This window comes from Gossypium hirsutum, chromosome D13, assembly GCF_007990345.1.
Source record: "Gossypium hirsutum isolate 1008001.06 chromosome D13, Gossypium_hirsutum_v2.1, whole genome shotgun sequence".
Classification (NCBI taxonomy): domain Eukaryota; kingdom Viridiplantae; phylum Streptophyta; class Magnoliopsida; order Malvales; family Malvaceae; genus Gossypium; species Gossypium hirsutum.
The window spans coordinates 2,255,806-2,268,818 of record NC_053449.1 but is presented as its reverse complement, the minus strand read 5'-3'; the positions used below and the strand labels follow the sequence as shown (position 1 = coordinate 2,268,818).

At 28.0% G+C, this 13,013-nt stretch overlaps 1 protein-coding gene across 1 annotated transcript; it reads left to right on the top strand.

The window, feature by feature from the left end:
* Positions 1-11,209: 11,209 nt before the first annotated feature.
* On the top strand, positions 11,210-12,374 carry LOC121225570 (dehydration-responsive element-binding protein 2A). Its single transcript, XM_041109922.1, has 2 exons — positions 11,210-11,400; positions 11,485-12,374. The coding sequence occupies exon 2, from the start codon at positions 11,512-11,514 to the stop codon at positions 12,169-12,171; it is 660 nt and encodes a 219-aa protein (XP_040965856.1). The 5' UTR covers positions 11,210-11,400; positions 11,485-11,511; the 3' UTR covers positions 12,172-12,374.
* The last annotated feature ends 639 nt before the right edge of the window (positions 12,375-13,013 follow it).

The following is a 13,013-nucleotide window of genomic DNA, read 5'->3' as shown; positions in this document are numbered from 1 at the left end:
CTGTTATTTTAAAACTATTGAAAAATAATTCGAAGTTGTTAATAGCACTGTCGTTATTGTCCCTTACAAAAACCTTGGTCTGTGAACCCTAATCTCCTAAAAAATTGGTATTCAATGGTCAAAACTTTTGGCACGAAAATTTCAACATTGCCTTAATTTCTTTTTATTTGAAATTTGTACAGCTTATTTTTTAAAAAAAACATTAGCTTTGATAAATTCTTAATATTATGGATTAAGCAAAAGACATATTCATTAATTCCGGCGGGAAATCTAGAATTTTTATTGGAAAATAATATTCATACGGGTAAATTATAAAAATAGCCAATTTTATTTGTCTTAGATTACATTTTAATAACTTATGTTTGAAATATTACGTTTCAGTCACTTACGTTATCGTTTTATTATGAAATGGTCACTCTACCGTTAAGCTCCGTTACCTTCCTAACGGCAGTCCTACGTGGCAGTCCAAATGGATTTTAAATGCCAACTTAAATGTCCAGTTGAGATAAGTTTTTTTAGTCAAAATGGAAAAGAAAACTAAAAGAAAAAGGAAACGAACAATTTTTATTTTCCAGTTTAAAGTGTAATTAATTGAAAACTTTTAATTAATTAAAAACCTATTTTCATCCCAACTGGATATCCAAGTTGACATTTAAAACCCATTTAGACTACCACGTAGGACTGCCGTTAGGGAGGTAATGGAGCTTAACGACAGAGTGACCACTTCGTAACAAAACGATAACATAAGTGACTAAAACGTAATATTTCAAACATAAGTGACTAAAATGTAACTTGGGATAAACAGAAGTGACTATTTTTACAATTTACCCTTTTTCATATAGGTTTGATAAAATCATTGTGTTCATATTTGGTCATTAATGTGGATTGGTTGAAAGTGTGAAAATAAGGAAGTGTTCAAAATATTGTGATCAATTTAAACATTTAATTTTAAGCATTATTTTTCAAAACCATTAATGTGGATTGGTTGAAAGTGTAAAAGTAAGGAAGTGTTCAAAATCTTGTGCTCAATTTAAACATTTAATTTTAAGCATTATTTTTCAAAACCACTCTCCTTGATATTCTAAACTGGAGAAAAATATTAAATGTAATTTTAAATAATTATTGAATTTTTCAAATTATTAAACTTTGTATGGTAAGCTACATGTCTTCCCTAATATTCTCTATACAATTTCTAAACTATTCATAACCTTCTAAACTATTGAATTAAAAAAAAATATATGTACCTAAACGCTCTTAAACTCACGTCCATCAAATTGTTGTAACAATAATTACTATGCTAATTGAGTTAATTCTCAATAATTGCCTTCCCCAGATTTAAGTATGGAATTTATACCTAAAATTCTATATTAAATACCATTTTGGTGAATAAATAAATAAATGGATGCAGTATGCTTTTGACGTATTAATTAGGGGTGAGCAAAACTCAATTCAATTCGAAAAAACAAAATAAAAACTGAATTTTGAGTTAACCGAATTGAGTTATTCAATTTTTTTAAGTCAACTTGAATAAGTAATTCGAGTTTCGAGTTCAAGTTGAATTTTACAATTTGAATAACTGAAATAATTTGAATAACAGATTGGTGCAAATATCCCTTTGCTTCTTATCAATTTTGAAAATGAGCAAATTGATCACACTCTCTCAACAAAAAATACAAAAAGAAAATCAAAATAATTTTTAAAGTTCAAAATATTTATACAAATTTCAAATTTTTTACTTTTAAAAAATCATAAAGAATATATATAAAGGAAGTTAAAATTTTAAAATTATCTAAAATAATAATTTTGGGACATAAATAAGTTAATTAACGATTCAAGTTTATCATACTAAATTATCTTAAATTTTTTCCTATTTTCTTTGAATTTTTTTTCAAATATATATGGTTTTAAATTTACACGCTCTAACATGAAATTAATTATATTGTAATAATATTTTAATTTGACATGTTTAATTTTTTAATTTAACTCGAACAATTTCACTTCATTTGACTCGACTTGAATTTTATTTTACTCAACTCGATTAGAAAAAAATTAATTCAAGTTAGGATAATAAAATAAGACTCATAAACTCGATTAACTCAAAATTTTTTGTCAAATAAAATTTCATTTACTTTCTTATTGCTTTATAATTATTCTTACTGCCATTTTTAATGTATACTTTACATGGAATGTAAAAAAAGAAAATACATAAATAAAAGAGTAAGATTATAAATGATAAGGGAATTTGAGTGGAGTTTCCTATTCCCACTTACTTTTAAACCTTCAAAAGACAACCTTTTAAAAGGATAAATAAAATAAAATCCCCTTTATTTTTTAAATGGAAAAAAAAGTTATTCCTCTCCCCCACAAAGGAACATCAACATGCAACCAAGACAATGACTTCCTTTTATGACCACCCATGCCTATTACTAATTTATGAACAAAAAAGAAACCCAAAAAATATGAGATAAATTTTGATGAATTAAGAGGCTAGCTCCTTGCAATGAGTGGAGATCCATTATTAAAAATAGGGTAATCATTTGATTGAATTGAGTGAAAAATTTTATGTTAATGAGTCTTATTTTATTATTCTGACTCGATTTGAAATGTTTTCGAATCGAGTAAAGTAAAATGAAATTTGAGTTGAGTCAAATGGAGTGAAATTGCTCGAGTTAAATTAAACATGTCAAATTAAAATCTTGTTATAATATAACAAATTTTATGTTAGAGTACATAAATTTGAAACCATATATATTTGAAAAACTTTTCAATTTTTTCAAAGCAAAAAACAAAAAAAGTATGATAAACTTAAATTATTAATTAACTTATTTAGGTCCAAAAAATTATTATTTTAAAATTGTTTTAAAATTTTAATTTTCATTATATATTTTTTAGAATATTTTTAAATTTTCATAAATAAATTAAAAATTATTTTGATTTTTTTGTAATTATTGTTGAAAGAGATCAGTTTGTTTATTTTCAAAATTGGCAGGGACCAAAGAGGTAGTTACACCAATCTATTATTCGAGTTATTCGAATTGTAAAACTCAACTCGACTAGAATAACTCGATTTGATTAACTCAAAATTTGATTAAATTTAATTTTTTTAATTTTTTAAAATTAACTCGAATTTTGTTTATCCTTATTTTAAAAAAAAATCCTTCATAAAAAGAATCCACCTTTGTGAAGGGGATAGGATTCCCCTTTCCTTTTTACCATCCTCTAAATTTGTTAGACTTTCTAGGGCAAGTCAACTAGAAAGCTGAAATTTCTTTTCTTTTCCTTTTTCTTTAAAAAAAAACCCTAATTACAAAGGGTTTTTCCCACTCTCATGGTGCCCCCCACTAAGGTATGGTCATTAAAAAACTATGGAATATGGACTGTCTTGCACATATAAAAAAAAAATGATACTAACACTAACCATATCTTTCTTGATTATATTAACAATATAATCCATGAGGGTCATGGATTATCCATCATCTTTTCTTGATATAATAAATTAAACATAATTCAATTTAGACCAATGCAAGCTACATATAAGGGTTTTGACCCTCTTCTCTTATAAATTTTCTGTCCAATAAAAAAATTAGCTTAATTAAAAAATTAAACTTTATTCTAGAAACATTAATTAAGATATGGATTATGTTGGTGTGATTTAAGTTTTTGAATTTATAGTTAATTTATTCTTAATATCCTTAATCAGAATCAATAATCATAAATAATGCAAGGAAATGAAAATATTTTATATTAAAAATATATTTATAAAAATATTTTAATAAATGATTATTGATGGAGCGATAATGATTTTTTATATAAATCTATGGGAGTTGTGTTACCACAATCAAGATAGTTTTTTTTTTTAGATAAAAATAACAATAAGTGATTACACAATGACAACTAAATTGAAACAGCGTAGAAACATTATAATCAGCCAGCACTAGACCCTGCATTGAAGGTGGTGGCCTTGCAAATAAATGTAATCCTGTGAACCCTGTAGCAGAGTACTTGGCCAAATGGTCTGTAATTTTGTTCTCGGTTCTTGAAACATGGCGAATATGTACCCTTCAACTCCGGTTAAATAGACAATGTATTAGGCATAATTCCATTAAACTACTATCGACAGATCTACCAGTTAAAATCGTTTCCACCAATAATGTAACACCCCTTACTCGTATTCCGGCTCGGAACAGAGTATGAGGTATTACTAAGTTTTAAAAAAAAAAAAATTTCGACAGCATTTCTGCTTAATTTTGCTTAAACCTCCTGCAAATTTAAATCACAATCCAATATATATATATCAACCAAACTCATTTATAATAATACTCACAATTTAACTATTAATGAACACATTTTAAATCAAACCATAACATATATTTACATGATGATTCCATATTTCATAGGTCGTCTATACATGCCATAATTTTCCGGAACGATAGTAGCAAAATACCCCAAGTGTGAAGGATAGTGTGGATGATTGTCTGACTTCGTTCCAAATTTCCGAGTTGTCGGAAGTCACTATAATCAAGGGAAAAATAAAATCGAGTAAGCATATAGCTTAGTAAGTAAACACATGATAAATAAGTAATTACTCACATAACTACACCAAAATATAAACTTATTCATGAATAACTTCATTGTTTAGGCAATTTCCAGCAAACTGTTTTTCTGCGTTATAGTCGCTAATTTATTTTTATCCGGAGCTACAGGGCTCCAAATTGAGTTTCGTAAATTTTCCCTGAAACTAGACTCATATACCATTTCACCATAAAAATTTCAGAATTTTTTACCCAGCCAATTAGTACAGTTTATTCATTAAAACTTCCCCTGTTTCACTACCCAACGGTTCTGACCCTTCCTCAAAAAAATTCACTTAACTCTCTGTACAAAATTTTAAAAATGGTTTCGCTTGTTTCTATTAAAAATAGAGTCAATAAGGAATCAAGGAATATAAATTTCACACCATAATTATTTTTGTACAATTTTTGATGATTTTCCAAAGTTAGAACAGGGGATCCCGAAATCAATCCAGCCCTGTTTCAGTAAAATTCAGATATCTCCAAAAATACAACTCTTTTGCTTATTCTATTTATTTCATATGAAAATAGACACATTCAGCTTCAATTTCATATATTATTCAGCTTCCCATTCATTTTCCACCATTTATGGTGATTTTTCAAAGTTACCCATCTGCTGTTGTTCAACACAGTTTATAACTAAATCGTTCCTTTTTTCGTTTTTGATATTTTCTCCCATCTCATACATGGATCGATTTAGTATCCAACTCAATATTTGCCCCATAAAAATTTCCACCATATGGAAATATTCACCTTCCACACTTTTTCGTTGAGCACTCGGAACGTTAACCGTTATTGGTGGATCTCGCACTTAGCACCACCACTTAATCGGGGAATCAGCACTTAGCAACCCCTTGGGGGAATCAGCACATAGCAACCCCCTTTTTATTTCAGAGATACGGTGGATATCGCACTTAGCACCACCAATGAACTGGGGAATCAGCACTTAGCAACCCCTCGGGGGAATCAGCACATAGCAACCCCCTTTCACATTTCAAAGATACGGTGGATATCGCACATAGCACCACCAATGAATCGGGGAATCAGCACACAGCAACCCATTTATGTACAACATACTTCGGCTTATTCCGAGTGTTCAACCCATAAATCATATATTGCAACCCTTTACCACCTTTCCTGATTTAACAACATTTTTAGGATATGGCCAAACATTTATTTTAATTCCAAATAAATCTCAACATATATCAATTAATGTCAAAATAATACATCAAGTCACGTGTTTACTTACCTCGGTGCAAAATATCGTAATATTGCACTTCACTCCACTATCTTTTCTTTTCCTCGTTTGAGATAATCTTCACGTCTTTCTTGATTATGAGCTTGAGAAAGCAAAGAAACCTTAGCTATGGCTTCCTTCAAATTTCGGCAGCAACTAATGAGGAAGATGATGATTTTTGTCATCTTTTTCCCATTTTATTTTTTTTATTACCAAATGACTAATATGCCCCCACTTAAAAAAAATCTATCTCTCATTTCTTATGTCTATTTTTGTCCATCAACTAACTAATGGTCTAATTACCACATAAAGACCTCCAATTTAAAATTTCATATCAATTAGATACTTCTACATATAGAACTCAACTTTTGCACTATTTACAATTTAGTCCTTTTGACTAAATTGAGTGCCCAAACGTCGAAATTTTCGAACGAAATTTTTACGAAAATTTTTCGTGAAATTGTAGACCATAAAAATATAATAATAACCATATTTTCCCTCGTCGGATTTGTGGTCCCGAAACCACTATTCCGACTAGGCCCAAAATCGGGCTGTTACAAATAAAGCATTATCGCATTCCAACTTCAATAGTTGAAAACCCTTGCCCCATGTTAAATGCAGACTTTCAAGAACCGCCCTTGCTTCAATCCTGAATACTATATTCTTGCCGAGCCTCGTCCACGTAACTAAAAATCCCTAAACATTATTATAATAAAAGATTAAAGGTTTTAATTTTTTAAACAAACAAAAAAACACTAAGAAAAAAGAAAAGAAAACAACTGGCTTGAGGGTTTGCATAATCATGAATAATGATGTCACATGCATTTGATCATCAATAAGTCAAACCTAATCCATGCATTTAATGGGGTCCAATTCTTAAATGTAAAATCATGTCTTCCAAAATTTGCTATGTCTGCTTTATCATTACATTGTCAGCTTCTGCTTTGTTGTGAATGCATGCAAATGTCTAATCTTTTATTATTACTTTTTAATGCGCAAATAACTCCTTCAATTAGGGTTTTCAGTAATGAAATTAATTTTGCAAAATTACAATTCATCTGTAAAACTTGAAAAGCACTTGAATGATTACATAATTAAATATTAGAATTCTTTCTTTAAAAGAGAAGTGTTTGTGATTCTGAATTCAATTGATTTAATTCGGTTAATCGATTTAGTTCGGTCAGAAGTTAGTTAAAGATTTTCTGAAATTTCGGTTAATAGTTATTCAATTTGAAATCGGATAATTAACCAAAATTAATAAATGATATTATATATAATATGTATTAGGCTATTACTAATTTGATTAATTCGGTCAAATGAACATTATCAAAATAAATTTCGGACCGAATTAACCAAAATATTCGGTTTGATTAATTTTTTTGGAAAAAATTTGATTCAGTTAATTGTTAAAGGATTAAAAAGTTCAGTTAATTCGATTAATACTAGTTCGGTTCGGTTAACTATTTGAATCCTATTTCAAATGGGTTTTTTTAAATAAATTACAAGATTAAAATTGATTTATCCCTTAAAGTTGTATCGTATTACACCTGCTCATGAGCTAGGTCACTCGCCTAGGCTCAAAGATCTGTCCAAAAAAATGAGAAGGCTTGGATAAAATACGAGGCTTGAAAAATGGCTTGAGTAAATTTTAAGGCTTATTTTCTATATGGGTTGGGCCTTAGGCAAGATTTTTTGGCCTGACCCAGCCTGAATATATTATATTATAAAAAATTATATTAATTATATATATATTTATATTAAATCACTAATCCAATAACAATTAAATTCATTACTCAAAATTTAATAAAAAACTTACCCAACTAAATAATCCAACTCAAAATATAACATTTTAAAAACTATATTTAATACAATAAAATATTTATTATATTTATTTTTAATATAATAAAACATTTATTATATTTATGGTAGTGTTTTTTAATATAAATATTTTTAATGTATTGTTAATATGTTAAAAAACTTTTATTTTAGCATTTTTTGGTGCATTTACTGTATTATATTTTTAAAATATATTTTTAAATAAAAATTAATCTAAAAAATCAAATATAGATAAGGTTCAATTTTATATTTCTTAAATTGGGTCGAATTTAGATAAAAAAAATAAGTCTATTTTTCGAGTTGACCAAGTCCAAGCTTAAAAAATTGGTTTAAATAACTTAGATGGCCTAACCCGACCCAAAAACACCTCTATATCATCATTTCATTAATCCAATTTTCTTTTGTCTTTTGAAAAGACTTATATGATGAGTTAGAAAATGCCAAATCACACAAAATGTTTACTATATGAAATAAAATAAAGAAAAAGTAAAAAAAAAAATCTCAATTTAAAAAAAATAAAAAAAAATTTTAAATTTTTTTCAGGATTTTTAAAAAATACATAAAATTCAAAAAAAAAATATAAAATTTGTAAAAAATAGAAACAAAAACTCAAGGTTCCTTTTATATCTTCCTATAATTATTTTACTAGAGTTTGTTACTTTGCTTTATTCTCGTGTCCTCTCGTAATATTATTATGAGGAGTTAGTATGCAATTGAGTCGAGTCGAATTGAATAAAAAATTTTGAGTTAATCGCGTTGACAAATCTTATTTTAGGAACCGAATTCAAATTAAAATTTTTCGAATCGAGTCAAAAAATTTCGAGTCAAGTCGAGTCAAGTAAACGAATCATATTATTTATACTCAATGTTGCGTTTACATAGACCGATTATTTAACTAGCAGACAAAATATTAGATTATTTAACTATATAAACAAGATAATGATTTTAATCAAAACGATGTAATTTTGTCTTTTAATTTAATAACTTCGACCTTTAACTTTAGAAAAAGTAATCATTTATCAAAATGTCATATTTTTGTCTTTTCTTATTCGGATTGTCAAATAACTCGAATTGTGTAATTCATATTTGAGTTAAACTGGAAAATTTAATTTTTTTATTTGAGTTGATCCAAATAACTCGATTAACTCGAACTATTTAATTAAAAATTTAATTCTTTTATCGAATTTTTCAAATCGAATCGAATTTTACTCATATCTAATAAGGAGTGAACCAATTCAAAATCTATCAGGCGGTTCGAGTTTTGCCATCCCTAATAAGGAGTGTCTTGGAAAATTGTTTAATGATATATAAATGGTAAAATGTGTTACAAATACTTTCTCATTACTAATTTTTAAAATGTATAATGACTTTTTTGACCCTCTAACTTTATAAAAAAAGAATAAGTCATTTTAGCATCCCACTTAATTTTTCGCCTATTTTAGCCATTGAAATTGCATTTTTTGTCAAATCACCCCAAAATAAATATAGATGAAATTGTTAACTTTGCTACCATGTTCAATGACATGTCAACATTTAATTATTTTTTAAATTTTTAAAAAAATATTAAGTTTTTTTTTATAATTTTATATTTTTTTGAATTTTTAAAAATTTTAAAAAAATTAAAAAATGTTGACGTGTCATCCATGTGGCAATCCATGTGTTTATCACATCAGTAAAGTTTAAAATTGTTAACCTTTTCATCCATTTTGGGGTAATTTGACAAAAAAACACAAGTTTAAGTGTTAAAAAGGTGAAAAATGATTTTTTTATAATGTTGGAGGGCCAAATAAGTCATTATGCCTTTTTAAAATTATAAAAAGATAATTTATTTATCAAAATAAATACAAATGTGTGATATCTATCATATTTAATGAAACTCATAATTAAGGTGGAGTAAGAAAAATTGATAAATTCGATTTGAGTTGAAATATTTGAACGATTTATTGAATACAAATTAAAAAAATTCAGTGGGCCCAATTAAATTGCATGTTATTTTCCATTTAATTTATAAAAAGTTTTATAGAAAATAATTTTTTTTAAAAATAGCATATAAAAGTTACTGATTATTTTTTATTAAATTCTTTAGAAATATTAAATATTTTTTGAAACTTTACCAAATAATATCTAAAAGCCATAAAATAAACTTTATTTTGTCAAAATAAATCTAAAAATTAATATAAAAAATAGAAAATCAAACAAAATCAAATTATAATTGATGGTTCCAAAATTCTAAAAAAATAAAAAAATTGATCGAACCGAACCAATCTCTTCCCAGTCAGATTAAATTTGGACAAGGATGGTAAAACTTGAACCACCTGATGAATTCCGAACCAATCTTGGTGGATGCGAAATAAATGAATTCCAAACCATAAATTTTCTGTTTGAAAAGTGGATGCGGATGGGGCAGGATTGATTTATTCTTTTGGATAATGAGTATGGAACATAACGATAATCGCTTGTCTCGCCCCAGCCTGTTCCACTATATAAAATTATCATTTTATCATTGTACATATCAACTATTAAAAATGTAAAAACATAATAACGCAATATAGAAAAAAAACATATATTTATTATTTAAATATTTACTTTACTTTAAAAATATTAAAAAATTAAAACAGAATGAGAATAGATATATCTAACATTTAGAGAGGTGATAATAATTTTTAAGATTATATATATACAGTGAAACAGAACAGATAATGAAATAGAACGTAATATTAAGGGTCTGTTTGATTGCCAGTAAAATGTTTTCCGTAAAATGATTTCTGGAAAATGTTTTACTTTTCTGTAAAATGATTTACTAGAAAATATTTCCTGCTGTTTGGCAGATTTCCTGAAAATATTTTCCGGAAAAGTTGTTTTTACATATATTAATATATATTAATAAATTTTTATATTTTAAATTGTTTTTACATATATTACAATGATTTATTTATAATAATACTTAATTATTAAGCTACAATATTAATCGTTATAAATTGAAAAAAAACTAATATCAAATAAATTATTTGTAATTGTGTTAAAAAAACAAGTATTGAATAATTAAAAAAATAAGTTACTGGAAAATCGATAAACAGAAACAATTTTCTACCGGAAATGAAGGAAGGAATGAAGGAGGCGATAGAGAGGAGAGCACGGAAAATGTCTTACGGAAATTGAAAGGGTAAGACATTTTCCCTAAAATGTAACCCATTTTCCCTTGTTTTAGAGTTTATTTTCCAAATGGAAAATGTTTTCCGCCAATCAAACGCTGGAAAAGTTAGAAATAATTTTCCGAAAAATCAATTCCGTCAATCAGACAGACCCTAAATTTAGCAATATTCAGTCTCAAACTTCGTGACTAAATTTGGGTGCTTGGGGCTTCAAACTAAAGTTTAGTGGTACATAATTTCAGTTTGGGCCTTTAATTGGACAGTCCAGTGGCAAACCTGAAATTATTGAAAAACTTGGAGCCGAAAGAGAAGGAAACGAGAAAATCCTAGATAAATTGGGAAGATTCGAGTAACACGTGCAAGAGCTACCGAAATATTTAAATATCTGAGAGTCGATTCCAGACTCTTTCGGCGCTAGCAGTATTTCCCTCTCTTCGGATTTTCTCTGTTTCTCGAAAGAAAAAAAAAAACCAGAGTTCTTCACAATAATTCACAGTTTCTTCGACCAAACACAGCTTCGAAGAGTACTAGACAAAAAAAAACACAGACCCAATAAATAAGGTTGTTGGTCTTCTTCTTATTTCTGCTTCTGTTCTTTACACAGGTTCGTTTTCCTTTTCTTCTTTTTTTTTTCCTCTCCCTTTTCTGGGTTATTTGGGGTCCTTTTCTAACTTCAAAATACCTGCAGATTTTCATAGATTTTGAGAAATAAACCATGGGGTTTTCCGAGAATCAAAATCCGAATGTGGGTATTCCTCTGTTCTTGGATTCTTCTAGAAAAAGGAAGAGGCGAAATGGTTTATCAGTAGCTGACACATTGAAACAATGGAGTGAAAATTCTGATACCAAAAAAGCCCTTAAACCCCCTGCAAAGGGTTCAAAAAAGGGTTGTATGAAAGGCAAAGGAGGTCCTCAAAATCAAAACTGTATATACAGAGGTGTTCGACAGAGGACTTGGGGAAAATGGGTAGCTGAAATTCGAGTTCCTAATAAAGGAAAACGACTCTGGCTCGGTACTTTCCCCACTGCTTTCCAAGCTGCTTTAGCTTATGATGAAGCTGCTAAGACCATGTATGGTGAAAAAGCTATCTTAAACATGCCCCACGGTTCCGATACCACTACTACCACATCAGCTTCTTCGGAGTCTACCACGGCTACGGCAAGTGATGTAAAAGCTGAGGTGAGGGAGGAGGCGAAAGTACTAGCAGAAGAAGATGAGAGCATGAAAGAGATGGATTATAGTTGGCTTAATGGATTGGAGTTTAAGGATGACATTGCATTGAATTGTGGAGCGAATAATAATATTAGTGTGTGGGATGGTGGATGGCTTTTTAACGAGGATGATTGTTTTAGTATAGATGAGCTTCTTGGTTGACTTGTGTCCAACATTTTTTTTATACAATTATTTATAAAAATCTTTATAACACATTAAATATGTACGAATATTATGTAATATGACATTTAAACATGTAAATACGTAATATTAAGAATATTGAATGAAATATAATTGTTGGTAAATTTCGAGTTAGTATCATTAATCAATAGCTATATAATTTATGAAAATAATAAATTGTGTATATTAAAATAAAAATGTATAAAATATATTAAAATTAAATTTTGATTGGATGATAAATAAAGAAGTTTATTATCTAGTTGGTGCGCGTTTAAATCCTATTATATATAATTTTTTTTAATTACGAAATAATATTTTCGTAATTTACATAATTAAGTTAGTGTTCGGTTGATTTGTGATATCAATTTAATCCGGAAGTTAAATAACTAAGTTAGTGTTCGGTTGATTATTTGTTCTTTTTGATAAAATGTCTAGAACTACTGATAGTCCATCTCCAATCTTAAGGGGATAATGCGCTTCAGCATACTTAAATTTACGTCATCCTATATTGACAACAATACTTATGTTAATCGGATTCATCGTCAATAAGCTAGATGTAATATTTTTTTTTGTTATTGTTTAAGTGATAAAATTACAATTTAACGTATCCACCACCAAATAAACAAAACTACAAACTTTTGACGTCATTGCTTTGCTAAATTATTGCATCATGGCAACCATTCTGGAGTTTTCGTGAAGTATCATGATTTGAGCAAATTTGGACAAATGACAAACAGTTGTTGGAATTGATTTAATTCCATATGGGCATAAGAATACTTTGAAAACAGATGTTTGAAAGGAGCAGATCAAGAGATCCATGTCAA

Coding starts and splice junctions, on each gene's coding strand:
- LOC121225570 (XM_041109922.1), top strand. CDS start 11,512: ATGGGGTTTTCCGAGAATCAAAATCCGAATGTGGGTATTCCTCTGTTC.